Source organism: Bombyx mandarina, chromosome 10, assembly GCF_030267445.1.
Source record: "Bombyx mandarina strain Sakado chromosome 10, ASM3026744v2".
Taxonomy (NCBI): Eukaryota; Metazoa; Arthropoda; class Insecta; order Lepidoptera; family Bombycidae; genus Bombyx; species Bombyx mandarina.
Window position 1 is genome coordinate 1,540,631 of NC_143217.1, and position 27,991 is coordinate 1,568,621.

The window sequence follows — 27,991 nt, forward strand, 5'->3', positions numbered from 1 at the left end:
TGTATCTGTATAGTAACGGAACTTAAATGACAAGCTTAAGTGGTTTTTTTTCTACAGAGGAAGTCTCCGCTTAATAAAATACCGATCCTAATATTATTCAGTTGAAAAATGAAACGTGAAATTGTATACTAGAAATGAGGCTTCGATCATGATATTCATATCATTGTGTCTGCTCGGGTTACCACTTAACTCCGTGTAAGCAATGGCTCCTTTAGTAAGAAAGGTTGGTGTCAGATTTTTTGAATTTGCTGCTAGTGTATCTAGTGATATGTACATCATACGTAACTAACCGGACGACAGCCATCTATCGTCCAGACCCATAGGGGCGATCATCAATTTAATCTCCAGGTCCGACAGAAAAGCCATTAATTTCATGAAATACTGGACACATACGTATCCGAATGCATCCGAAATAACGTCTACTTTACTACTACTAAATTAGAATCATAACAATAATAGTAAGCAAAGAGAATCCCTATGTATGCATGGTACGATCTGACCAGCAGTCATAGGAACAGATGAGCCGGCTAGTCTCCCTCGAAATAAACACTTATTAAAATCCGTAATCTCACAGTGTAAATAATTATGCATCATATTAGTAACCATCTTCAATGACCCTTTAATAATTAATTATCATAATAATTAAATAAACAAGGAATTAAGATAACGCTAATTATATATTATTATATTGTTTCTTGTTAATTAGATCGTGCAATACAATCACGAGAGTGGTCAACTTTTTACTTAGATCAGTTGACAATTAATATTTATTTAATTCTGTAAACAGGCAGTCAAGACAAATTCTTTGTCTGTCCGTAATTACTTTTACTGTTTTTTTTTTCTGAACGCAGAAAAAATATCATAAAGAAAGCATAGGTAATACGTAAAATGGATCTCTATATCTTGAGGTATCACTCTTTTTCCCTACCTATTTTAGTGACCTCGAGGGATCATACTAGATTCACCGGGAGAATAGGTGAGCTCACGGGCTCAACCTGAAAGAATTTGCTAACACTAGCCCTAGCAAGAGCAGTTCTTCGTACAATCTACCATCGGATCGGAGAGACGACTCACTGAGAAAATTTGGCGAGAAACTCAGTGGGCTGTGATGATCGAACTTCGGTCAAAAATTAGGTATAACAAAGCTATCATTAAAACTTTCGCCACATTAAAGAAGTCAACAATTTCTAATCACTAGCCATTAACACTAAATCAGCGTTCTAGCTTGGTTAATTGTGCGCGTTCCCAGTCGTCGAGTGCGTATGTATCAATTAGTTATGTGTTGCGCCGAGCTTCCGATGTGATCCGGTGTAGTATCCGGTGTGATGACGCGCGGAGTAGGCTGTGACGAAGCGCCATGTGGCTCATACCCGTCCGGCCTTTGTTTCGCTTGAATGTTACGGAAAACAGGACAACACAGCTAAGCTTTAATTAAGCTTGAATCATCAAGGCCTGTATTAGCTACGTATGTAGGATCAGCTACATCGAATTTCGCATTAAATAAGTCTTTTATAGGCTTGGGTTGATAGATACATAGATTTTCTGGAATCTCTTCAAATGACTTTTGAATTGTAGCCTTTTTATTGGCGTATACACACAAACGATCTCAATACACTAATAAATATAATATTAACAACAGAACATTTGAGGCTAAAACATATTTCATACATTGCACGACTTCTTGTTACTGGTGGTAGGACCTCTTGTGAGTCCGCGCGGGTAGATACCACCACCCCGCCTATTTCTGCCGTGAAGCAGTAATGCGTTTCGGTTTGAAGGGTACGGCAGCCGTTGTAACTATACTTGAGACCTTAGAACTTATATCTCATGGTGGGTGGCGCATTTACGTCGTAGATTTCTATGAGCTCCAGTAACCACTTAACACCAGGTGAGCTGTAAGCTCGGCCACCCAACTAAGCAATAAAAAAAAACTTCCGAAGTGTCGTATATGTTTTTTCTTGCCTGTAAGCCCTAGAGAATACAATACTAAGGTCAACTTCCATTAATACGTCGCCTTCACGTATTAACATCCACATTACAGATAAAAGTCTTGTTCCTATGAACGCTCAGTCTAGTTTCAGCTTTAATGTGTAGTGGCAGCTAAGTATGACACACGCAAAAACGCGGCTCACATCGTTACAGTCATACAACCATCGGCACAAGGCAAAGAACTGGTTTCGGCTGCGTCACCTTGACTCACCTGCCCGCCATTGGATACGGGTGACATAATAATTCCATCACCAGTTTAGATATTGCTAATCTTTATTTTTGAGCACAATACTATGTTTTATGCTATTCAAACATTATCTACAGGTAAGGTATTTTTTTAACAATAGAAACTATTGGAATCAAGTGTATTGAAACTTTGGAGTCTCTGTTGTTCTTGAATTTTAAACAGTCTGTATATGTTTGTAGGAAACATTAGATAGGTAGTTAAAACATGTTGTCGCTTTCACGGCCATTCTTGGAAATTATAAAAATGAACCATTAATGCTGCTGAGTTTAGAAGATCTAATGTGATATGCTATGGTCTGCCTATAACAAAATAGCTTAAAAGTCTTTGTTCCATAAACTGTAATGTTTTAAAAACCATAAACCATAATTATATTTTCCATGAAATTACTTTCGATATCAAACTTATGTTAACTCTCTTTCACACAACCACCCATACTTAAGATATATCTAAACTAACTCGCAGCAAGCTATTATCACTTATCGTGTCACCGCATATTTTGTTCCACCGACCTCTTTATCGCTTTCAACCACGTCTTTTCGGATAACAAAATACTTAAAATGTCTGAGCGTGTAAAAATAACTTTAAAAATGGTGTCTGTTAGTTTATCCCGCTTGCAACTATGTATCCACATCATATTTCATAACAAAAGAACGACAGTTCATGGGCCGAAGATCACGGAAAAATGATACACATGTTTTATGATTATTTAAATAATTTAACAAATAACAAATAAGCGAGTAAGCAATAAACATTGAAGAATGTCGTATTTCGAATGGATTCAATTTACGTGATCGTAAAATGTAATTGCGCAATAACTTATAATAATTTTAAACCTTTCAATTCGTAAATGTCACTAGTACAATAACGAAGCGGTGCGAGCTCTCGCTGATATGACGCGCAATGAACAAACATTACGCTTGAGACAGATTGCTCTCATTACCATACACTTTCACTTCGATAAAGGTTTTTTTTGTAGCAAGCGAAGGCAACCGAATATATGGTTAACCTGATGCTTAGTTTTTACGCTGTTTCGCCACAAACCGTTGTGTAGTATGAATTTCAGGCAAAATTTTAGTATATTGCGAATTAAATACGTGAAAACAAATAAAAATTTTACACATGTAGAACTTAGAATTACATTTTAGAATAATTTTGGAATGCACCGACAATCTTAAACTGCTGTTTATATTTTTTTATGACTTCAATCACTGCCAAAGAAGAACAACTAAAAACTTTTAAATAATATTATTAATTTATTTGGCTAATATTAAAAAACGTTATTTTGAATCATCGTTCTGTTTTTCATTTTATAAAAGCAAACAATCGTAATTATTAGTCTAACCACAAACAGTTATTGAGAAATTTCATCTCGACATTATGTACACACACTCATTTGAGGTCAAGGAGAGAAGCGGTGTGCGTTGAATTGGTATGATCAGTTCGTATTTAAGGCAATATAGGTTTGTTTAAAGGAAAACCTTGTTTTCGTACACGACACTGACCTAAAACGCCTATCTTTCTGTACTAAGAACCAGCATTACTTGTAAATAAGCCATATGATTCAAATGTTGGTTCTCTGCGTCAATATTGATCGCATGAAAATATTGCAGTAAACATTATTTTTACCGTAGAGAATATCTTAAATAGTGTTCTTTGAATTATACAGTCGCTTTGGACGCTAAAGGGAAATTTTATCCAGTCCCATCAGTGTACAGCAAACAAACATAGCTGGCACAGGATTTGATACCAAATGAGTACTTCGAAAAATTTAAGGATTTAAGAAAACTAGAGGTCCCGCAGTATTCGAAATTCGACTATAATTAATCGGAATTGTAAGTTTGTACACTATTATGATTGTCTTTTATACTTCTATAATCACAAATTTCGCCAAGACTACACTATAAAAAATATTAACAAAGACAAACAATATTTAATCTCAATTTGACAACAGACATCAAGAACAAAAATTTGACAATAAATAGTATGCATGCGTGGGTGCGTCAAATACATGGTATGTAGTGTGTATAATGTTTTCTTTATTGATTTAATGTATCTTTTATGCATTATTTAAAAAAAATATTAGCATTATGCACTTCTTCTCTATATTCTCTATCAGTGTGGAAAATTTCATACTCCTCCGTCCGCGCAATTTTCCTAAAAAGGGATACAAAGTTTTTGCTTCACGTATTAATATATAGATAATAAAACCACTGTTACGGTTTGATCTTGTTTTTAATGTCATCAAATTATTTCCGAAGTTTCCATTACATTACAGTTATCGTGGTCACGAAGGAGTCACTTGATTATTATGGTAGTTAGCATAAATATTACAAACCGAAAAAAATACTAGGAATTATGAATATGAAAGATAACAAATTAAAAAACAGGAAGCGCGATGAGAACTCACTAATTTCTAGAAAACACGATCAAACAAAAACGGTAATTTTGTTGTTTTACGAAGAAAAAAACAATAAAACATACATATAAATACCAATACTTATCTATGCGTTTACTATTACGAACATTAGTAACGATCACAGGTTTCTAAAACCCGTAATTTGCTCAAAACTATTATTACTAGATAAACTAGAATATAAGTGTTTTCTACAGAAATGAACCGACCGACGACTTGGATATCTATATATTAATATGTGAAGTAAAAACTGTGTACCCCTTTTTTTACGAAAATTGCGCGGACCGAGAAGTATAAAATTTTCCACACTTATAGAGAATATAGAGAAGGAGTGCACAATGCAAATATTTTTTTTAAATAACGCATAAAAGATACATTAAATCAATAAAGAAAACATTACTCACACTACCATTTATTTGACACATACACCGCATGCATACTATTTGCTTATTGTCAAACTTTTCGTATTGCATAAAGTTTATGGTCAAAATGAGAATAGATTAAATATTGTTTGTCTTTGTTAATATTTGTCTAAAGTGTAGTTTTACCGAAATCTGTGATTATAGAAGTATAATAAATAGTCTTTGACAATAGAACCGTAATAATGTTCAACTTATAATTTCAATTAATTATAGTCGAATTTCGACTACTGCGGGAGGGACCACTAGTAATGTTAAAATGTATAGTCACACAAATACCTTGAATTTGTACATACGCAGACTATGCACTTTATCAATCAAAATTAACTTACAAGGTTAACGTTATCAAGTTCAGAGCAACTAAATTGGCAGTGCTGTTGTATAAATTTTGTGCAATTAACTTTAAACGATCAATTTAAAATGACGTCAGACGCGCTCGGTGCGACTACGCGCGGGAAATTAGAAAGAGCAATAATACTATTCAAATACACTTTATTAACTTGTAACTTGTAATGAAATACGTACTCAACAAATGTTCACGATTGACTTCAACGGTGCAGGAATAACATCGTGTAATAAAAATCACAACCCACAAAATTATAATTTGCGTATTTACTGGTGGTAGGACCTCTTGTGAGTCCGCGCGTGTAGGTACCACCACCCTGCCTATTTCTTCCGTGAAACAGTAATGCGTTTCGGCTTGAAGGGTAGGGCAGCTGTTGTAACTATACTTGAGACCTTAGAACTTATATCTCAAGGTGGGTGGCGCATTTACGTTGTAGATGTCTATGGGGTCCAGTAACCACTTAAGACCAGGTGGGCTGTGAACTCGTCCACCCATCTAAGTAATAAAAAACTTCTGCTTACACGTGTGAGCTGACAACAGCAGAGAGCACCGGACGTCTCACTCATTATTGCACGGTCATTTTAATTACTTTTTAATTGTTAAAATTGTCCCAAGAAATTACTAATTTATAGCAATTATGCTATAAATTAGTAATTTCTTATATTAAAAATATATGAAAATTTATCCTCAATGGTTCTGTTTAAATTGAGTAATACTTTAACACTTATGTTTACGTAAACCATTTCCAGTGATCTCTTAATAGTGACCTGAATTCAGCTATCAGTCTCCTTGACACCCATGATGTTACTAACTAATGGTTTTCAGTTCTTATTCATTGACACTGTCCATTATGGTCATAAATATTGGGTCAGTTGCGTTATAATATTTCTTAAGTCTTATAACAGTCGCAAGCGATAATAATGCAGTATTATAGAGTAACCCTATATGACAACACAGGATTATTTCGCATTTAGACACGACGAGAGTACAGATTTGGGCAGACTCACAATATATGTTATGTACTATGAGTAGATATTTTACTATCGCTGTATATTTTTTTACTAGTATACACAGTAGATGTGTTCACGACCTTTGACTAGACTTAACGACCTAAATAGGGAGGATGAATTGAAAATCCATCTGAATGCCCTTATCGGAACCCGTACACACGACAGAAGACCACGTCCTTACGGATCCATCAGATCCAATAACCTTTGTATTAAACGTCTTCAGCGCTAACACTAGGAGTAGGCTTAGGAACCCCGGTAATCGTGCTCGTCGAACTCGACAAAGAGGTCAACGTGCAACCTAACCCATGCATCAACCCGCTGAGTTTCTCGCCGGATCTTCTCAGTGGGTCGCGATTCCGATCCGGTAGTAGATTCATTCGCGAAGCAATTGCTCTTGAGTTGTTAGGTCTCCTTCGGAGGCGCTCGGGCAGTTGTTAGCAAATCCCAACCCTCCTGGCTGAGCCTTTGCTCGCCCACATGTCCTGGTGAAACTGGAAAAGCCTCCGGCTAACCAGTAAGCTTTTAATCATATAAAAAAAAAGAAAAATACAAATGCAGTCGCCCATTTAAACTAAATGAAGAACTATAAAATCATTTTATATGTATGTTCAAATCGAGTGGTGCGTTACGAAATTCTCAGAACATATGAATAAAGTTATAACGTCTACGTACACAGTAAATGTTGACAACAATGAATTATTTACAGAGATGTTGGCCCTCCGTAACGAGGTCACGATTGTGCGTCGCTAGACACATTATTTTGAAACGGCGCTAATAAGTTTTGGTGCATCTTTCTACGCTTCAGGCCACGAAGTTGCCTTTTGTCGAATTTATATTTTTATAGGAGACCCCTATATCGAATCGTAAATTTAACAAAAAAACTATTCTGATTACGACTTGAGATCGAAATCTCAATGTTATTGTCTTACTGGTGGTAGAACCTCTTATAAGTCCGCACGGGTAGGTACCACCACCCTGCCTATTTCAGCCGTGAAGCAGTAATGCGTTTCAGTTTGAAGGGCAGGGCAGCCGTTGTGGTGTAAAAAGTGAGACCTTACAACTCGTCTCAAAGTGGCTGGCGGTATTTACATTGTAGATGTCTATGGGCTCCAGTAACCGCTTAAGAGCAGGTGGGCCGTGAGCTCGTCCACACATACAACAAATAATAAAAATAAAAATAAAATACGGCTGCTCCACACTTCGAATACGAAGGTAAAATATTTCTACTGGCTACAATACCTCAAACACCACTAAAAGCCGCTTTGCGATCACAATATACTGGTATAATACTTAGAAAGCTCTGCTGCCCATTATCGCGTGAATCTCTTCATCATTCTCCTGCCATTCTCCCACCTGGGGTCGGCGCAACATGTTTTCTCCTACAAACTCCTCTATCATATACCATTTCTTCGCTCACTCCTTTCTTACAGATATCGTTTTTCACGCAATTAATCCATTTTTTTCTTAGGTCTACCTCTTCCTCTAAAGCCTTCCACGTTCATAGTTAAAACTCTCTTAACAACTTCATTGTCGTTTCGTCTCATCACATGTCCATATCTTCCCAAACCATCCCATATCCCGTGAATGTCTTAGTCGCTTTTAACGACACCCATCACTTGACAGTAACATTCAAATGACATTAAAGCGCTCGTTGTTACAAAATAAAACCGAATTAAAATCGTTTATCAGTGCGGCAGCATGCAGTGCGACTATTGCACAGATAACCTTCGGCCAGTGTCTTCGCGTTATCTCCTCAACGACACTAATAAACTAAAATACTTTCGACTGTGGACGGGTTTACTGGTATAACAACACGTTCGTGGTTACCATACAAATTGCTTTTAGGTTTCTATGGGGTTTTTTTTTTAAATTAAATATTCTGACTACTCACCTCAAAGTACTATTTCCAACGGATCCATAGCGTAGTAATCCTTAACTTATTTGCTAAGTTGATTCTGTCACTAATCTCGATCCTACCGAATTCAAAGCATATTTATAATTACCAAGTACCTACAGTTTACATTAAACCATCGTGTGCTAGTAATGGTTATTGGTTTTGCCATGCATTGCGGTTTGAGGGGTTGACGATGCGGTCACACTCGGGTCTCAAGGGTAACTGTGGCGTGTATGGTCTCCGACAATTTACATACGATCAGCTGTGAGGTCGTCCAACCAAACAGAGCAGTAAAATAGATGAAGTGGAAGACATGTGTCTATAATGAAGAATAATAATGCAGTAGCATCCACTAATAAAATATTTTAAATGTAAAATTTTACCTCAGAACTATTAGGATGTAGTATAACGTACTTTATTAGATACTAGCGACCCGCCCTCGCTTCGCTTCGGAAACATTAAAACATACATGAAACCAAAAAAAATAAATAAAAAAATAATAAAAAAAGTAGCCTATGTTCATCAGGGACAATGTCGGCTTCTAATGGAAAAAGAATTTTTCAAATCGGTCCAGTAGTTTCGGAGCCTATTCGAAACGAACAAACAAACAAATCTTTCCTCTTTATAATATTAGTATAGATATAGATATAGAAAACCAAACTTGAAATTAGTCAAAATCGTACAGCGATCCGCAACAAACACCAAAATGTCGATAGAGAAGAAGTGAAGAATAATCTAGAACATTTGAGTTTATTAAGAACTTTAATGCGATTGCTAGCAAACTTCACAGGGTCGTTCACTAGGCCAATTGCTAAAAGATTTCGTGATAATTTCAATTAAATCGGTCCATCCGTTTTGGAGTATATAGGAAACACACACACGCACACACACAAATCGACTTTTATATATGAAAGTAAGCTGGAATCAGAAAATAAACAAACGAAAACATATACTTCTTATAACACTGACAAGACCAACGAAATCCTGACCTCGGCTCGAATCAATCAATACCACGTCACATCTGCAGTCATCATTTACCCCGGACCATTAGTGACACAAAGACTCACTTGTCGGGTCGGAGCACTGACTGACGAATAAAAAAACATTTGTGTAAATCATAAGGCCAAGTCACAACAAAAGTGTTGCATCAAACGCTCTTAATGAACTACTCTAATGAAAGATATTATTGCATTATTCTAAAATGAGTGCTGGTAAATGATATAGCATCAGTTATCAAGGAAAAATCAATCTTTATACCCACTTCGAGTCTAGTCTACGCGTCAATGGTATTTGCCTCAAAATCAGTTTTACAAACAACTGCTCTAGTGATAGCAGCATAGATAAGTTCCACCATTAAATAATTAAAATACGCATTTTAAACAGCAATCGTGAAAGTTTGATTTGAACCTGACAATCGTTGCATAGACCAAATAAACAAAAAATGCCATATATGTTCATTTTAATAAATAAGTTTACAGAAATACAATCTAGAACATTTTCAACTTTAAGCCATAGTTAATTGCGATTATTAACGAAATCCTATGATTTACAAATGTGATCATGTCCTAAGAGAGCACGATATAAATGAACTGGCATCACGCCCGCCAACTCAAACATGAATAAAATTAAATAAACTAGACCCAGGAGAGGGTTCCGTGAGTATTTTTAGATTTCAAAATAAACCCTCTTTTTAGTTGAAATGTTTAAGCAAGTCAGTAAAGCTGCTCGACGGATTTATAAGGGCGTTTTATCCATAAAAATAATGCTCCAATTAAATAATTTGAAACGCTTCTTTTATACAGCGGACATTATTACGAAAATCGATAGGAATATTCTAACCGTAGGTGGTTATATTATATGCACGTACAAATATTTTTAAATAATAACCATTATAGTATTAAATATTTTAGTATTAATAGTATTAAAACACATTTAGCATTTTTCTTTCAGATTTAGCGAGTCACAGCTATAAAAATAAAACCGTTTTTCATTATGACGACAGTCTTTCGTGACCACGAAAACTGCAGTGTTCGAAACGTCGGAAATAGCATTATTACAATGACAACAAAAAAATAATGAAAAACTTAAATTAAAGTAATTCTGTTTTAATTGCTATTGTGTTAAAGACAGACCTCAAACATTTTGACGAAGACTGATCGGCCTGTTGATTGCGTATCTTATATTCTAATAGTGAAAGTCGATCATGTGACTATCGTGAAATGCTCGAAAAAATTCCATTTTTTTTTATTGCCCTTGTAGGCAGACGAGCATACGGCCCACCTGGTGGTGAGTGGTTACCGTCGCCCATAGACTTCAGCCATGCCAGGAGCAGAGCCAAGCCGCTGCCTACCAAAAAAGAACTTTCATACAAACCTCGTCCTGATAATTACGAATACAATAAAAACGAATTAGTTCGGTCGAGCCAGCCGCATGTGAAGCAAGATCCGATTCAATTTTCTTTACATAGATTAAACATATACATATTATAAAAGATACAATATTATATACAATGTTACAAAGTTCATCGTCGACGCTTAAGAAAAAAATTCACAAGAACTTAAATAAGACAAAAGAAAGTTATCGCAAAAAAAAACGCATAAAATATCGCAAAACTGATCCCTAATGACCGGAAATAAGCTAAAAAGGGCGCAGCGGGGTGCACAAAACGCATGTGTTGAACATATGACGCTGAACCGTTTCCGGTTACTAATTTTTGTGCCCCATCCCTCGAAGTGTTAAAGATAATAAAAAGTTCAAAGTCAATTTGAATTGATAAAACTATTTAGAGTGACAACTATGTTTGTTTGTATCTTACTTAAATAATAGGGTTTTGGTGGCAATTGACCTTTGGGAGCTTTGTCGGTCATGGTAAGTACGTGCTTATTTTCATATTTTTCATTTTACAATAAAATACACCATTTAGTCGATGCTAAGCGTCAAAAACTGAAATTCGTTTAAAAAATTTAAAAAAGACAGATCATCAGGAACTGAAAGCTGAGATAAAACCTAAAAGAGTTTCTTCAGACGAGTCTTGATGCTTAAGCTCTCTGAATGTTACTCTATAATTTTAAAATAGAGTGCCACTTTAATTTAGTCCTGAATGATCCAGAATAAAGAAAAAAAAGGTGATAATATTATCTTTTTGGTATTTGAGAACTTACATTTTAGTGTCATTGTTTTTATAAAAATAATCATAGAACCGAAAACGGACGAAGTAAAAGAAACGCTAAAAGAAGAAACAGAAAAATACCCTCCCTACGGTACGTTGCAATAGTTAAATTACTGAAGATACAACTAAAGGAGGGTTGACGTCAGTCACGCAGGCCGGTCGTAAAACTCATGCCGGATCTCAATGCAGCATGATTATAGAATATGCTGCGCCGACTCCGCATAATGTAGGATTGTGTCGAGGGGAAAACGAAGAAGTGGCCCTTGAAATTATTATTTTTCGTCTTCCTTTTAGTAATTCCTTTTAGTAAACGTCAAAACGTGTCCAAATAAATGTCTTAATAATGAATCATTAAAATCGTATAAGTAACTAGTCAGGTCATAAGTATTGTCACACAGTAAAAACTTTTCTTTTAGAATGCTGGCCACAAAAAAGTTTATTGAATTCGAATTTCGAATTGTTCATGAAAATAAAAATGTATACTTTTAGAATTTTACTCATTTTTAAATATGGAGTGAACGATTAAAGAAGACCGTGTTGCAGTTATTGCGTTGCTTCGTTGCGATTACGCGCCAATTCAAATTTTTAACATACTGAAAATTTTGAATATAACCAAAAGATTCGTTTATCGTACTATCAAACGATACAATGAAGACTCTAGTGTAGATGACAGGTCAAGAAGTGGTCGCCCTCGGTCTGTTAGGACTCCAGCAGTGATGAAAGCTGTGAAGGCGCGAATTCAAAGAAATCCCAAACGTAAGCAGAAACTGTTGGCCCTTCAGATGGGGTTAAGCAGAACCACGGTGAAAAGGGTGTTAAATGAAGACTTAGGGCTTCGGGCATATCGAAGAAAAACAGGACATTGTTTGAATGCTCGTCTAATGGACCTGAGACTGAAGAGATGCCGCGCTTTGTTGAAGCGGTACGCGGGAAAAAAATATCGGGAAATTCTTTTTCGGATGAAAAAATTTTTACCGTAGAAGAGAGCTACAACAAACAAAATGATAAGGTGTACGCACACAGTAGTGAAGAAGCGAGCAACCGTATTCCGCGTGTCCAACGAGGTCATTGTCCATCCTCGCTCATGGTATGGTTGGGAGTTTCTTATTGGGGCTTAACAGAGGTACATTTTTGTGAGAAAGGTGTAAAAACGAATGCAGTTGTGTATCAAAATACAGTCCTGATGAACCTTGTGGAACCTGTTTCTCATACCATGTTCAATAACAGGCACTGGTTATTCCAACAAGATTCGGCGCCAGCTCATAGAGCGAAGAGCACATAAGACTGGCTGGCGGCGCGTGAAATCGACTTCATCCGGCACGAAGACTGGTCCTCCTCCAGTCCAGATTTGAATCCGTTAGATTACAAGATATGGCAACACTTGGAGGAAAAGGCGTGCTCAAAGCCTCATCCCAGTTTGGAGTCACTCAAGACATCCTTGATTAAGGCAGCCGCCGATATTGACATGGACCTCATTCGTGCTGCGATAGACGACTGGCCGCGCAGATTGAAGGCCTGTATTCAAAATCACGGAGGTCATTTTGAATAAACTTTAGTGTCATAAGAATCTATGTTTTGTTAAGTTCATTTTGGTATATGAATGGTTACATAATGAATAAACTTGTTTCAATTATTTTACATTAAGCATGTGACAGAATTTATGACCTGACAAGGTATAACAGCTGTGTATCTCTGTCCTAATTTATATGTTTCAAAAGTATCAGTTTAAGACCCTATTGGCTTCAAGACTCAAGGCTCAAGACAATCAAGACTTGTATCCATCATTCCGATAGAGGCACCCGTCACGTGCGGACGTGCTCATCGACCACTCGATTGCCCGGCCTTTGTTCGCCCGGCTTTTGTTAGCCCGGCCATTGTTCGCGCGGCCTGTGTTCGTGGTACATCTGCCGACCAAGTGTTTTTCCTGGAAGTTTTTATTTGTTTTGTTTCCTTTTGCTATTTCTGTGTTCGTGGTACATCTGCCGACAAACTGTCTTCCTGGAAGTGTTTTATTGTTTTGTTTCTTTTTGTTATTTCCGTTTTGTTGTGTTTTTTCTTTGTCCTGTAGTAATCGTGCCGCATCGCCACCTGTGTTCAATAGAACCGCTCAGGTCCGAGAAGTTGGGGCCTCGCCGCAAGGCGAGTGTTTTCTAAGACCCAGGGTAGCCCCACCTGGGCACGTAGCCATCATGGACGCTGTATTTGCGGAATTTCTCCGGCTTCGCTACCCAAAGCTCATTTCCGAGTTTCAGGCCTTCAAGGCCGATCACACCGCGAGCCCTCTCGTGGACTCCGCCGAGCTGGCTGCTCCTGCGTCGCCTGTACCTGCGTGCAAAGCTTCTGCATCGAGCACCGCAGCCTCCGTCGTGCCTGCCGTTCCCGCGTCGCCTATACTGGCGAGTAAAACTGCTGCGTCGTCCGCCGTGGTCACCGTTCCAGCAGCGCGATCATCCGCGGCCTCCGTCGCGCCCTCCAAAACACCTACTCGTAGGTCACCTGCGCCCGCCTCCTCGTCCTCCGACTCTGACTCGGAGATGGAGGTCGACCTCGCCCCCGCCTCATCGACGGATGGATTTACCCTGGTACAAAAGGGTAAGAAGCGTGCCGCGGAGTCTCGAGCTCCCGCGGCCGCTAAAATTAGCAAAGCCGCGAACGCGTCGCGCCCCCGCGCCCAGACTCCCGTTGCGCCTCCAGCCCGTGCCAGTCCGTCGCCGCGTCCGGTGGCACAAAATAAAACTCAGTCCCCTCCTCCGGTAATCCTTCAAGAGAAGGCAGCTTGGGAACGAGTTTCCCTGGCCCTTAAGGCCAAAAATATCAATTTCACGAATGCCCGTAACCTCGCGAACGGCATCCAAATAAAGGTGCATTCATCTGATGACCATAGGGCCCTCACCTCTTACCTCCGTAAGGAGCGTATAAGCTTCCACACTTATACGCTTCAGGAGGAGCGGGAACTCCGCGTTGTAATACGCGGAATCCCTAAAGAGTTAGATGTAGAGCTCGTAAAAGTCGACCTGTTAGAACAAGGCCTACCAGTGAATTCTGTGCACCGTATGCACACCGGTCGCGGTAGGGAGCCATATAATATGGTTCTAGTCGCTCTCCAGCCTACCCCCGAGGGTAAGAAAATCTTTAACACACAGACCGTCTGTAGGCTCTCTGGTATCGCTGTCGAAGCCCCCCATAAAAAAGGCACTCCTAGCCAGTGCCATAACTGTCAATTATATGGGCACTCTTCCCGTAACTGTCACGCGCGCCCCCGATGCGTCAAATGTTTAGGCGACCACGCCACGGCCCTATGCACTCGCGATCAAAAAACCGCGACGGAACCACCTAGCTGCGTCCTGTGTCGAACACAGGGTCACCCCGCAAATTACCGCGGATGCCCCCGAGCCCCGAAAATAAATCGCCGCGTCGCCCGCCAAAACCGCCTCCGAGCTTCCGGCCCAGACATCAAAGCCTCGGCACCCTCTGCGCCGCAGGCTAAGCCAGCGTTCGTTCCGGCAGCGGTGCCCAGTGTCTCGGCCTGGGCGAAACCGCTGCCGTACACGAACACGGCTACAACTCCCTCCTCCGCGATTCGTCCCGCCCCCGCGACTCGTCCCTCTCCCGCAACTTGCCCTCCGACCGCGTCCGAAAATCTCGCTTTAGCGATCGACTTCTTTCAGTCGATCAACTTTGAGCGCGTTAACGCTTTGGGCGACGCCATTCGCGCTGCCTCCACTGCACAACACTTTATCGCCGTTGTGCAGGAATACGCCGACGTATACGCGTCATTAAATACGTACGTCCTCCCCTCACTCCGCCGGTAATCAATGGCGTATACAAGTAGAATAAAGCCCCTATCCGTGACGATAGGATTTTTTAACGCTTACGGTCTCGCAAATCAACGTGATCAGGTTTCTGACTTTTTGCGTGACCATCAAATTGATATCTTTTTAGTGCAGGAGACCCTACTTAAGCCCGCGCGCCGTGACCCTAAAATCGCGAACTATAACATGGTCAGGAACGACAGGCTCTCTGCCCGTGGTGGTGGTACCGTCATTTACTATAGAAGAGCCCTGCATTGCGTCCCGCTCGATCCTCCCGCGCTCGCTAATATCGAAGCATCAGTGTGCCGAATCTCACTGACGGGACACGCGCCGATCGTTATAGCGTCCGTTTATCTTCCACCGGATAACATCGTTCTAAGCAGTGATATCGAGGCGCTGCTCGGTATGGGGAGCTCTGTCATTCTGGCGGGCGACCTAAATTGTAAACACATCAGGTGGAACTCACACACCACAACCCCGAATGGCAGGCGGCTTGACGCGTTAGTCGATGATCTCGCCTTCGATATCGTCGCTCCGTTAACCCCGACTCACTACCCGCTAAATATCGCGCATCGCCCGGATATACTCGACATAGCGTTATTAAAAAACGTAACTCTGCGCTTACACTCGATCGAAGTAGTTTCAGAGTTAGATTCAGACCACCGTCCCGTCGTTATGAAGCTCGGTCGCGCTCCCGATTCCGTTCCCGTCACGAGGACTGTGGTGGATTGGCACACGCTGGGCATCAGCCTGGCTGAATCTGATCCACCATCGCTCCCGCTTAACCCGGACTCTACCCCGTCTCCTCAGGATACCGCTGAAGCCATAGACATCTTAACATCACACATCACCTCGACATTAGATAGGTCATCGAAACACGTTGTAGCGGAGGACTTCCTTCACCGCTTCAAATTGTCCGACGATATTAGGGAACTCCTTAGAGCTAAGAACGCCTCGATACGCGCCTACGACAGGTATCCTACCGCGGATAATCGTACTCGAATGCGTGCCCTACAACGCGACGTAAAGTCTCGCATCGCCGAAGTCCGAGATGCCAGATGGTCTGATTTCTTAGAAGGACTCGCACCCTCCCAAAGGTCTTACTACCGCTTAGCTCGTACTCTCAAATCGGATACGGTAGTAACTATGCCCCCTCTCGTAGGCCCCTCAGGCCGACTCGCGGCCTTTGATGATGACGAAAAAGCAGAGCTGCTGGCCGATACATTGCAAACCCAGTGCACGCCCAGCACTCAATCCGTGGACCCTGTTCATGTAGAATTAGTAGACAGTGAGGTAGAACGCAGAGCCTCCTTGCCACCCTCGGATGCGTTACCACCCGTCACCCCGATGGAAGTTAAAGACTTGATCAAAGACCTACGTCCTCGCAAGGCTCCCGGTTCCGACGGTATATCTAACCGCGTTATTAAACTTCTACCCGTCCAACTCATCGTGATGTTGGCATCTATTTTCAATGCCGCTATGGCGAACTGTATCTTTCCCGCGGTGTGGAAAGAAGCGGACGTTATCGGCATACATAAACCCGGTAAACCAAAAAATCATCCGACGAGCTATCGCCCGATTAGCCTCCTCATGTCTCTAGGCAAACTGTATGAGCGTCTGCTCTACAAACGCCTCAGAGACTTCGTCTCATCAAAGGGCATTCTCATCGATGAACAATTCGGATTCCGTACAAATCACTCATGCGTTCAACAGGTGCACCGCCTCACGGAGCACATTCTTGTGGGGCTTAATCGACCAAAACCGTTATACACGGGAGCTCTCTTCTTCGACGTCGCAAAAGCGTTCGACAAAGTCTGGCACAACGGTTTGATTTTCAAACTATTCAACATGGGCGTGCCGGATAGTCTCGTGCTCATCATACGGGACTTCTTGTCGAACCGCTCTTTTCGATATCGAGTCGAGGGAACCCGCTCCTCCCCACGACCTCTCACAGCTGGAGTCCCGCAAGGCTCTGTCCTCTCACCCCTCCTATTTAGCTTATTCGTCAACGATATTCCCCGGTCGCCGCCGACCCATTTAGCTTTATTCGCCGACGACACGACTGTTTACTATTCTAGTAGAAATAAGTCCCTAATCACGAAGAAGCTTCAGAGCGCAGCCCTAGCCCTAGGACAGTGGTTCCGAAAATGGCGCATAGACATCAACCCAGCGAAAAGTACTGCGGTGCTATTTCAGAGGGGAAGCTCCACACGGATTTCTTCCCGGATTAGGAGGAGGAATCTCACACCCCCGATTACTCTCTTTAGACAACCCATACCCTGGGCCAGGAAGGTCAAGTACCTGGGCGTTACCCTGGATGCATCGATGACATTCCGCCCGCATATAAAATCAGTCCGTGACCGTGCCGCGTTTATTCTCGGTAGACTCTACCCCATGATCTGTAAGCGGAGTAAAATGTCCCTTAGGAACAAGGTGACACTTTACAAAACTTGCATAAGGCCCGTCATGACTTACGCGAGTGTGGTGTTCGCTCACGCGGCCCGCACACACATAGACACCCTCCAATCCCTACAATCCCGCTTTTGCAGGTTAGCTGTCGGGGCTCCGTGGTTCGTGAGGAACGTTGACCTACACGACGACCTGGGCCTCGAATCAATTCGGAAATACATGAAGTCAGCGTCGGAACGATACTTCGATAAGGCTATGCGTCATGATAATCGCCTTATCGTTGCCGCCGCTGACTACTCCCCGAATCCTGATCATGCAGGAGCCAGTCACCGTCGACGCCCTAGACACGTCCTTACGGATCCATCAGATCCAATAACCTTTGCATTAGATGCCTTCAGCTCTAATACTAGGGGCAGGCTTAGGGACCCCGGTAACCGTACTCGTCGAACTCGACAAAGAGGTCGACGTGCAACCTAACCCATGCATCAGCCCGCTGAGTTTCTCGCCGGATCTTCTCAGCGGGTCGCGATTCCGATCCGGTAGTAGATTCATTCGCGAAGCAGCTACTCTTGAGCTGTTAGATCTCCTTCGGAGGCGCTCGGGTAGCTGTTAGCAAATCCCACCTCTCCTGGCTGAGCCTTTGCTCGCCCACGTGTCCTGGTGAAACTGGAAAGGCCTTCGGGCCACCAGTAAACTTTCAATCATAAAAAAAAAAAAAAAAAAAAAAAAAAAAAAAAAAAAAAAACTTGTATCCATCGAGTATAAGAACTAGAGCTACTTTTTTTTTATTGCCATTGTAGGCAGACGAGCATACGGCCCACCTGATAGTAAGTGGTCACCGTCGCTCATGGACGTCGGCAATGCCAGGGGCAGAGCCAAGCCGCTGCCTACCATAAAGTACTCTCCGCAAGCCTCGTTTGAAAAAGGAAATGTCATAGCGCTCGGAAAACACCGTGGAGGGGAGTTCATTCCAAAGCTGGATGGTACGTTGCAAAAAAGATCTTTGGAAACGCACTGTCGATGAACGCAGCGGTTCCAGATAATATGGATGAACAAAACAAAACAAACTTTTCAGGACTTCATGACGCCAGTGACAGGTATCGATGTAGAAAGACAGCTCATTTTACAAATTTCATTTATCTATAAATAGCTCCATGATATTGTAATAAAAAGCCAACTCAAAATCCACAAACATACGTTAAAGCAAATTCGTCTCCGTTATCACCTTAAATTCATCATTGAACGCTACTCGGGGGCATTCGACGCATCGAAACTTCCAGAATGAAAGCGTCATAACCAATAACGAATAACCAACCCACAATATCAAGTCTTATACATGTGTGTTACGTGTTTTTCGAAACAGATAGAACCAGAATTTTGCATTAAATAGTTTTAATCGTATTTTAAGATCTTCATAGTTTTATTAAATGTAAATGTCAACTCACGGTCCCTTATATCCTTTTTAAATACAAATCAAATTCGAGAACGAAGCTAAAAGCAATTATAAACATAATATACAATCTAAATTTATTCTTATCCAGACTGCTTAGAGTTGCAGAGAACAGAAATCGTACAGCATGCAAATTCATCACAGTGTTACAGTGTTCAAACATACAGACTAAACATACAATTCGAAGGAAACGGCGAATGCTAAAAATCGCGCTTGTTCATCTGGGTGATGTCATCGACGCAGCCGAGCCAACCTTCTCGTTTCAAGAAAATAAAATATTTACGAATATTAATCAAGGTTAGTTAGTTCACTTATTCACCGATATGAGATTTCTTACGACTTTATAACTGCTTGTGTATGTTCAGTAGAATTGGCGTGTTTTAGTCTTGTTTGTCATTTAATAAAGAATTAAGAATCTCCTTGTCTTTAGAACGTCAGCAGAACAATACATGGAATTTATCTGAACTGCCATTACAGCCAGTTTCAAGTGAGACCCATGATCAGCAGTTCGGATATATCTCGACTGATGATTAAAATATAACAAAGATACAGAAGTATATCGTAGAAAAGAAGGTAGTGGCTGCAAAAATCGCAGAATTGATCTAGAAAAAACATCTGATCTCTTTCTAAGATATTTTCTGTGTCTAAAACTTCAAATAAGCACTAAAAACCACCTATATACGTTGAAAAACAGCCCTTAAACAGAAGAACCGCTGAGCTTTACGCCAGTGCAGTACATTAATCTAACTCTCCTCCTTTAATCGTGCTCCTCATGTCTGAGAGACGTGACCAATTCAATCTATTATTTTCATCCTCACGATGTTGTGATATCTCATCCTGTCTTTGGCTACTTTGAGAGCACCGCAGACAGTGGAATCGAGGGTCGTGCGGACCTGGTCAATTATATAATCTGATCATTACTCTAACACAAAATTATTATTGATAAAAAACAATCCAATAATTTTGTTCGTTCATTAAATATAAAATAGCTTTCTCTTCCATGTTCTTGTTTGTTCAAATTTCTAAACGAGATCATAGAACACGGGCTAGTGTGAGTGTGTGAATTTATAATGATCAACAGAACTTTACTGTCACATTAATTCACTAACAAAGTGAAACTGATCACATAGAGTCAAGAATATGAGACTGTCATTTTTCACTCAACACGACAGTTGTTAAGATAGTAAGTAGTCTCAAAGTATTTCTTTGTATTGAATGATTTGTGATTATAAAAATACCAATGCTAATGTGTAATTTTCAACTAAAAAAAAGGATTTTTTAAATATTTAGAAGATGTGAAAAGTTCCTTATTCATAAACGTGATTTCCCGCTAAAATGGACGGGACGCCATGTTTACCTAATCCCTTGAAAGCTGAGTTTTTATATTACAAGAATTCCGAAATAATAATCCTTCCATGCAAAGAAACATTACTCATACATTACACATTTGACACGTGACTTAAACAATTACGTGGATGCAATTCATATTATATGAATCAATTCTGATCATGAATAAGCTGCCTTGCAATATTTTGTGGTCAACTACATATTTAGTGAAATATATTAATACGTGAAGCAAAAACTTTGTATCCCTTTTTACGAAAATTGCGCAGACGGAGGAGTATGAAATTTTCCACACTTATAGAAAATATAGAGAAGAAGTGCACAATACTAATATTTTTTTAAAATAATGCATAAAAGATACATTAAAACAATAAAGAAAACATTACACACACTACATACCATATATTTGACGCACACACGCATGCATACTATTTATTGTCAAACTTTTGTTCTTGACGTCTGTTGTCAAATTGAGAATAGATTAAATATTGTTTGTCTTTGTTAATATTTTTTAGAGTGTAGTCTTGGCGAAATTTGTGATTATAGAAGTATAAAATACAATCGTAATAGTGTACAAAATTTACAATTCCAATTAATCATAGTCGAATTTCGACTACTGCGGGACCTCTAGTTTAGTGAAATCGTTGATTGCGAAGCTCACTGGTTTTAGAGTATTAGTTGCGCGAGAGGTCGCAAGTTCGATAACTGGCACGATCCGCTTTTCCAGTTTTCCAGAAAACAATTTTGTAACGAGATATATGTTCACGAATGCCCATGGTCGTGCTGATTCCATTAATTGTCAGAGATGTTCAAAAGGCTTAAAACGATCGCTTATATATTTTATTTTAATTTGTTAAACTGGTAAAGTGCTGCATTTTTGAGAATGTAAATTTATATACGAATAATAGCTTCATTTTCAATGTATTTGAAAATAGTACATAATACAGGAATATAGTATGACTTAACAGGTAGTGGATATTTTTTAGTAGCCTTGAGAACACGAATTATAAAGTTTTTTTTTATCATTTAAACATTACAAAAAAAGTCGCTTATCTGTTAAACGTAAATGAATACCGGGTATGTAAATTTCTGTCATAAGATCAACCAACAAAATCAAGAATCAAAAATGGCTAAGCACATTCTATTTGGTACATTTTCTCTATATTTAGAGATAAAGTAGAGTCGCTAGAGTTAGAGCTACTTAGTGATTGACGCTCTACTCTTGAGGCACATGTGCATCGAAAGTCTATATTTTTGTTTCCTGTTAGTACACAAAATTGTGTCTTTTAATTAGTTTTATATTTTACATTTAGGTCGACCGAAGAAGACATAGATGGAATGTGAGAATAACGATATAAAAGGAAGACGAGTGAGTGTTGAGATGACGGCTGATAGAGGAGAATGGAATAAAAAAAATCGCTGTGCCGACCCTGCCTAGTGGGATAAGGTGGAGACAAAGAAGAAGAATAAGTAGGTTTATATTTTAGGTCGCTAAATTTAACAAAACTTGCTTCAGCTCAGACGCACACATATTAAGTGGCTACTGAAATTGGCTTCCACTTTGAATCTTGAGGTTGAAATCTTTTTTTTTTATTCTACCTATGCAGATCTCCAAAATCTACCACCGGATCAGAAACGCGACCCACTGAGAAGGGTCTGGAGAGAAACTCAGTGGACAAAGAAATCTCAATAATACGACGACCACAGTTAGCCTACCGAATAACGAAGATTCCATTCATTAGTAGATACAATTACTACTGCTGATAAATTACAAATATTAGTCAGTTACTTTTAAATACATCGTTGTTTACGTTGTCCGCCAGTTCATCGGTTGCCAACTAGTATTAACGCCGTCTGACATCATCGCGATATTTAAGATGAACTCAAGATACGCGTAAGAACATATTAACGTATATATAATACATTCTTTATATTCAGAAATTTAATGAAATTCCGATTCTACAAATTTGTAAAAAAAAATATGTATAAGCTAAGAATTGTATGAAAACACACTTACATTTTCTGATCTCCGTCAATGTGAGCCTGAACGGTAAATCCAAACATAGAATTTTCATTTCCCCTATAAACCACCCTCGAGGGTATGTCCACGTTGAACCCCGAAACGAAGGCGCACACGCACAGTAACACACACACATATAAAGCCATCGTTAATAGAAACACAGCACAGAATTAATTTAAATACGAAACACTATTTTTGTTATATAAGTCGTCCTCATGGTTCGTTCGTAACTTTTGCGAGTTCGTAGTCGTAAACTGTGACGACCGGCGACGAGTGCTCCGCCTGCGACGGTCCACGATGTACTGACGGATTAATCTGTTATGCTCCTAGCCTTTGCCTAGCAGCTGCTAACCGACACGCGCGCTTCATAATCGAGGAGCCTTACGAATCCATACGCGTAAGACGTCAACGATGACTAAAGCGGTGGAAAATAAAAGTGACTGTTCGCATGATTTTCGCGCCATTTTCTCGTTACGATGAGTGTTTCACGGCGATTACTTCAGCTCCATACATAAAAACAATGGATTACGATTTATTTCTTGACTTAGAAACAGCTAAAGTTCTGAATTTCATTCACTGCATTCAATCGTATTTTTGTTTTGGTACGCATCAAATATATTTTTCCCAAATAAACTCAATTGCTCCAAATACGTTTACAAAACTTTTAAAGCGTCAATTTATTCCGTTTATAGATAAGCAGGCTTAGATTAGCCAACAAATAAAATTAATAATATAAAATTTCATTCGCATAAAAACATTAGTTAGTTAACAAACTTATCAGTTGACAAAGCCACGTAACCCTGCAAACTTATTTATATATACTTAGTCTGGCCATAAATACTGTTACAATTAAAAATAAACAAAATATTACATTTGAATTTGGAATCTGTCATTTTTATATGATTGCTCATTGAGTTTTCTCATTTTGGCGCCAATACATTGTACAATATTTTGCAATATTAAAATGGAGTGGGGTGATAAAGAGAACCGAATCGCTGTGATTTCATTACACAAAGTAGATATGGAGCCAAATGCAATTTTTAAAACTCTCCATACGCTTGGTATTAGTAAAATGTTTGTGTACCGGGCTATTAATATGTGCAATGAGACCTCCTCTGTTTGTGACAGAAAAAGATCTGGCCGTCCATGTAGTGTTCGTACGTAAAAGGTGGTCAAAGCAGTAAAGGAAAGAATTCGAAGAAATCCTGCCCGAAAGCAAAAGATTTTATCTCGGGAGATGAAGATAGCACCTAGAACCATGTCGCGTATTTTAAAAGATAACTTAGGACTTGCAGCCTATATGAGACGTACTGGTCATTTCTTAACTGATAATTTAAAAGAGAATAGGGTGGTAAAATCGAAACAACTACTGAAGCGGTACGCAAAGGGAGGTCATAGAAAATATTTGTTTACGGATGAGAATTTTTTTACAATTGAGCAACATTTTAACAAACACAATGACCGTATTTATGCTCAAAGCTCTAAGGAAGCTTCCCAATTAGTCGACAGAGTGCAACGTGGGCACTATCCGACTTCAGTGATGGTTTTGTGGGGTATTAGCTATAAAGGAGTGACTGGGCCATACTTTTGTGAAAAAGGTATCAAAACATCGGCACAAGTGTATCAAGATACCATTCTTGAGAAGGTAGTGAAGCTCCTTAACAAACTCGTGTTCAATAATCAAGAATGGTCCTTCCAGCAAAACTCGGCGGCAGGTCATAAAGCTCGGTCTACGCAGTCATGGTTAGAAACGAACGTTTCGGACTTCATCAGAGCTGAGGACTGGCCGTCGTCTAGTCCCGATCTTAATCCGCTGGATTATGGTTTATGGTCGGTTTTAGAGAGTACGGTTTGCTCTAAACGCCATGATAATTTGGAGACCCTAAAACAATCCGTACGATTGGCAGTGAAAAATATTCCCATGGAAAGAGTGCGTGCTTCTATAGATAACTGGCCTCAACGTTTAAAGGACTGTATTGCAGCCAATGGAGACCACTTCGAATAAGCTTTTTATACTTAAAATTGTTTTATATTTATGTATTAAACTAACACACTGTAAAAGTAATAAATGTTATTTGCCATATATTTTTTTTGTTTTCCTTTGTAACAGTATTTATAGCCAGACTAAGTATATATCTAAGACGGATATATATACATATGTATGTATTAGTGGACGCATGTTATGCTGATGGCTTTTTACTGTAAAATAGCGCACGCCACATATGACATTAAATGATAAATAGAGCCAGTATTCGAGAACAGTATTCGAAAACGGCCGCGTAGCGACACATTCGGCAGAAGCCGTACCATGCTTCGCTGCATAGGACAGCTAGCTACTTAAGCTAACATGCGATGAAGGGCTCCACGAGTGAATTAACCCATAGACACAACCCATAGATTCTGCGAAGCACTGCTGTTGCTAGGGCCAGTGTTAGCAGCACTCCCGGTTAGAGTCCAGTGAGTTTAGGTAGGAAAAAAAAGAAGCTAACATTTAGTACGATTAAAAACTATGATGAATTAGCCTCCGTTTATTTTGTACGTTTTGCATATTTTGTTGTTTTAAGGAAATTGTAAGATATTCTAAATTCAATCTCAGCGCGAAAGGATATGTATGGGCTCTGATGACCACTTATTCTCAAGTTGGTCAGGACCTTCCGGCTGTCGGAGCTAATGAAAAAAATAAAAAATAACCTGACAAAATTGCGTAGAACCGACCACCTTACCGATGACATTGCTGACGTCATCTTTACCTATCTATTACGTCACGTTATCTGAAAATAATTGAAATTTGCCCTTCAAAATCCATATCGCCTCCGGAGGATATTATCTCAAATATTTATTTGTCAAGTTCATTACGTAGGTACCCCTACTACGCATGCCGATTTGTTTCTCTTTCGAACAGAGATAATGATTGGCATATTCGTTACATTCCTCTACTATGTATCCTCGCATTCCGGTTCGACACAATTTCAAACATAATTCTCTCGAACTAAGCAGTTAGATCAAGAATACTGGTAGATCAATAATAAATCACTTTGACAATGTTTCAAATGAAGCTTGACGCGATTTCCTAACGCTTAAAGTAAGAACCTCCAGACACATCGACCGTGAAGAATAGTTTGTGTCCAAACAACACCTATCTAGTACTATGAATATACAGCAACAGAAGGGAGCACCATTCTGTTTTTGGGATTGCATGGTGTGGACTCTGAGGACCACTTAAGTTAAGGTGAGCCATATTTATATAAAAACAAAATAACAAAGACAACATTTAATACTTCTTTATAAAGGTAAGGTACATATTTATTGCATTAGAACAAATGGAATTAATAAAGTCTATCTCAATACCTGTTCAAGAATCTTGTTCACTGTCCTGAGAGTTTTGGCTGTCGGTCGATAAAGGTGATTGGACATGTACCGGACTGTCTATGATATCATCTGTCGAGTGCATAGGTATAGTGTAAGGATTTCTTCTCGAACTGTTTTCGATTTGATATCCAAAGTAGTTATTAGGGCTCGTATATTCCCACGATGTATTTAGGCAGTCAGAAAACTGAGCGTCCCTTATGACCTTTAAAAGATCTAGTTTCGTTTGAATTTGCATATGGTCCGGTATTTTTTTAAATTCTTTCACCAGAGACAAGAAAAAGAGACGGTCGTCGTCATTTTCAACATTCTTGTTCTCTAAATTTCTGTTTAAGTCGACGAACTCTGCACCAACAAGGTCATCGCTTTTCTTTCCACAACTTCTCTCCTGCGCCCGTGAAGTACTCTGCGGTGTGTCAGCATGGTGCGTAGCTTTCTCACTATTTATTTCAGAACTAAATATCAAGTTCGTGTTGTTAACAAATAACGCATCCTTTAGGAACAATAGTTTTTCATAGAATATGTACGGTACTTTCTTTTTTGCGGCTGAACCTCGTTTCGTTCTTTTAGCTTTGTGGGCCTTCACGAAAGAATCCCGTATATTTCTCCATTTTTTCTGAAGATTCAAAACTGAGGAAAAAACAACTTATTTTATTTACTTCGTATTTTATATTACGTAATATAATGTATATGATTATATTATAACTCATTAAAACATATCTACAACTGTTGACCGAGAATGAAGCGAATTCAAATTACAAATGATTTTTCCAAGAAAGCAAATTTTAGTTACGGTTGCTTTTGTCGATAAACATTTCAGGGAACAACATTACATGGTACCTCGTAACATCTCATTCGTAACCTTTGGAAAGCGTTGTTTAAGGGAGCCAACTTAAGCGACTTTTCTGCAGAGTATGCGAGTGCTATCCAAGACAGAACCAGGGGAGATACAAGAAAGGATTACGGTCAACACTACAAACAAACACGCGGCCACTCCAAGAACGTCTGACCGACGCAGCCATTGGCAAAAAAGGACTATACGTTGTCCATCTCGGTCGGTGTCTTCTGCGATACGCTACAGTGCGTGAGCGAACCCCGCAACCTCTACTTCGCTGTTCAATTTGAACTGGATCAACAAGACAATCACCTGCTTCCAAGTTCACGGTGGCGGATAAGTACCAAAAGGGAAGGGTTCACTTTTTCGGTAACAAGTATACCCAGTCTCCGAATACCAACAACATTTTACCAACCGGCGTTCGAACCGGGACCTCCTGATACGAACAGCCGTTAGGTTCACTAACCACTAGTCCAACAAGGCGATCGTTTACAAGTCAGTAATTCACGTTCTTACCAAGCTGTTTCCTTTTCTCCGTTGATAAGCCGGCACCATAAACTGTCGCCAATTCCTCCCATGCTTTTTGTTTTGCGACTCTATCAGAATGCTCTAAGCATTTCGTGTTCCAAATTGGTGGTCGACTTTGGACTTCAGTAATAAATTTTTCTGTATCGAAATCCATTTGTGACTCTATACACACAAGTTGACTCAACGGCGGGCAGCCGGATACTAAACGCACAATGCGCATGGCAACCGTGCGGCTGCCCGCTACTAGTGCCTGAAGACTACGTAGTGTGTATGAGCGAGGCCGCAGCATTATAGCTTGCGGTCAGCCGCTTAGGTATACTGTGTCGAAATTACTCGGAATTACAATTAATGTCGCAACATATCATATCGATATTTGTTAAAAGTATCGATTACAATGTATCGATTTTAAACCACCAAACTGTACTCAACACGCCGATGGTCTGTTTATGTGAAAATAAAAATTGTTTAATGGAGCTGAATAACGTTTGCCCTTCTTATTTTAAATCTATTAGAGAATCTCTTTTTTTTTACTCACTTCGTTTTTTTTTTTATTGCCCTTGTAGGAAGACGAGCATACGGTCCACCTGATGGTGAGTGGTTACCGTCGCCCATGAACTTCAGCAATGCCAGGGGCAGAGCCTAGCCGCTGCCTGCCTTCGTTTAAATAAAGTTAACGTTTGATTATTAAAATCATAATAATTACAAATTGAAATCGCCTGAAGCTTAACGCTGTGTCGAAT

At 39.7% G+C, this 27,991-nt stretch overlaps 2 protein-coding genes across 5 annotated transcripts in view; both read right to left on the reverse strand.

The window, feature by feature from the left end:
* Positions 1–22,893, reverse strand: part of if (integrin subunit alpha inflated) — a 127,977-nt gene extending 105,084 nt beyond the window's left edge. For 2 of the 4 annotated variants that reach the window (XM_089730116.1, XM_089730114.1), the window contains exon 1: positions 22,520–22,893. In XM_089730116.1, coding sequence (XP_089586242.1) covers positions 22,520–22,668 — 149 coding nt within the window. In that variant the 5' untranslated portion in view covers positions 22,669–22,893. The remainder of the gene's footprint in view (positions 1–22,519) is intronic. The other 2 variants (XM_089730117.1, XM_089730115.1) reach the window with 1 other exon arrangement.
* A 2,906-nt stretch (positions 22,894–25,799) lies between these two features.
* Positions 25,800–27,513, reverse strand: LOC114251406 (uncharacterized). The gene is made up of 2 exons (XM_028185650.2): positions 27,240–27,513; positions 25,800–26,518 (listed from the first exon to the last, which is right to left on the reverse strand). Exons 1-2 carry the CDS (start codon positions 27,469–27,471, stop codon positions 25,875–25,877), a joined length of 876 nt encoding a protein of 291 aa, XP_028041451.1. The 5' UTR covers positions 27,472–27,513; the 3' UTR covers positions 25,800–25,874.
* Positions 27,514–27,991: the final 478 nt, after the last annotated feature.

Bases quoted from the DNA above. Each gene is read 5' to 3' on its own strand.
- LOC114251406 (XM_028185650.2), bottom strand. From the start codon at position 27,471: ATGCGCATTGTGCGTTTAGTATCCGGCTGCCCGCCGTTGAGTCAACTT. The intron at 26,519-27,239 runs GTAAGAACGTGA...TTTTTTCCTCAG, and splicing joins GGAGAAAAGGAAACAGCTTG to TTTTGAATCTTCAGAAAAAA.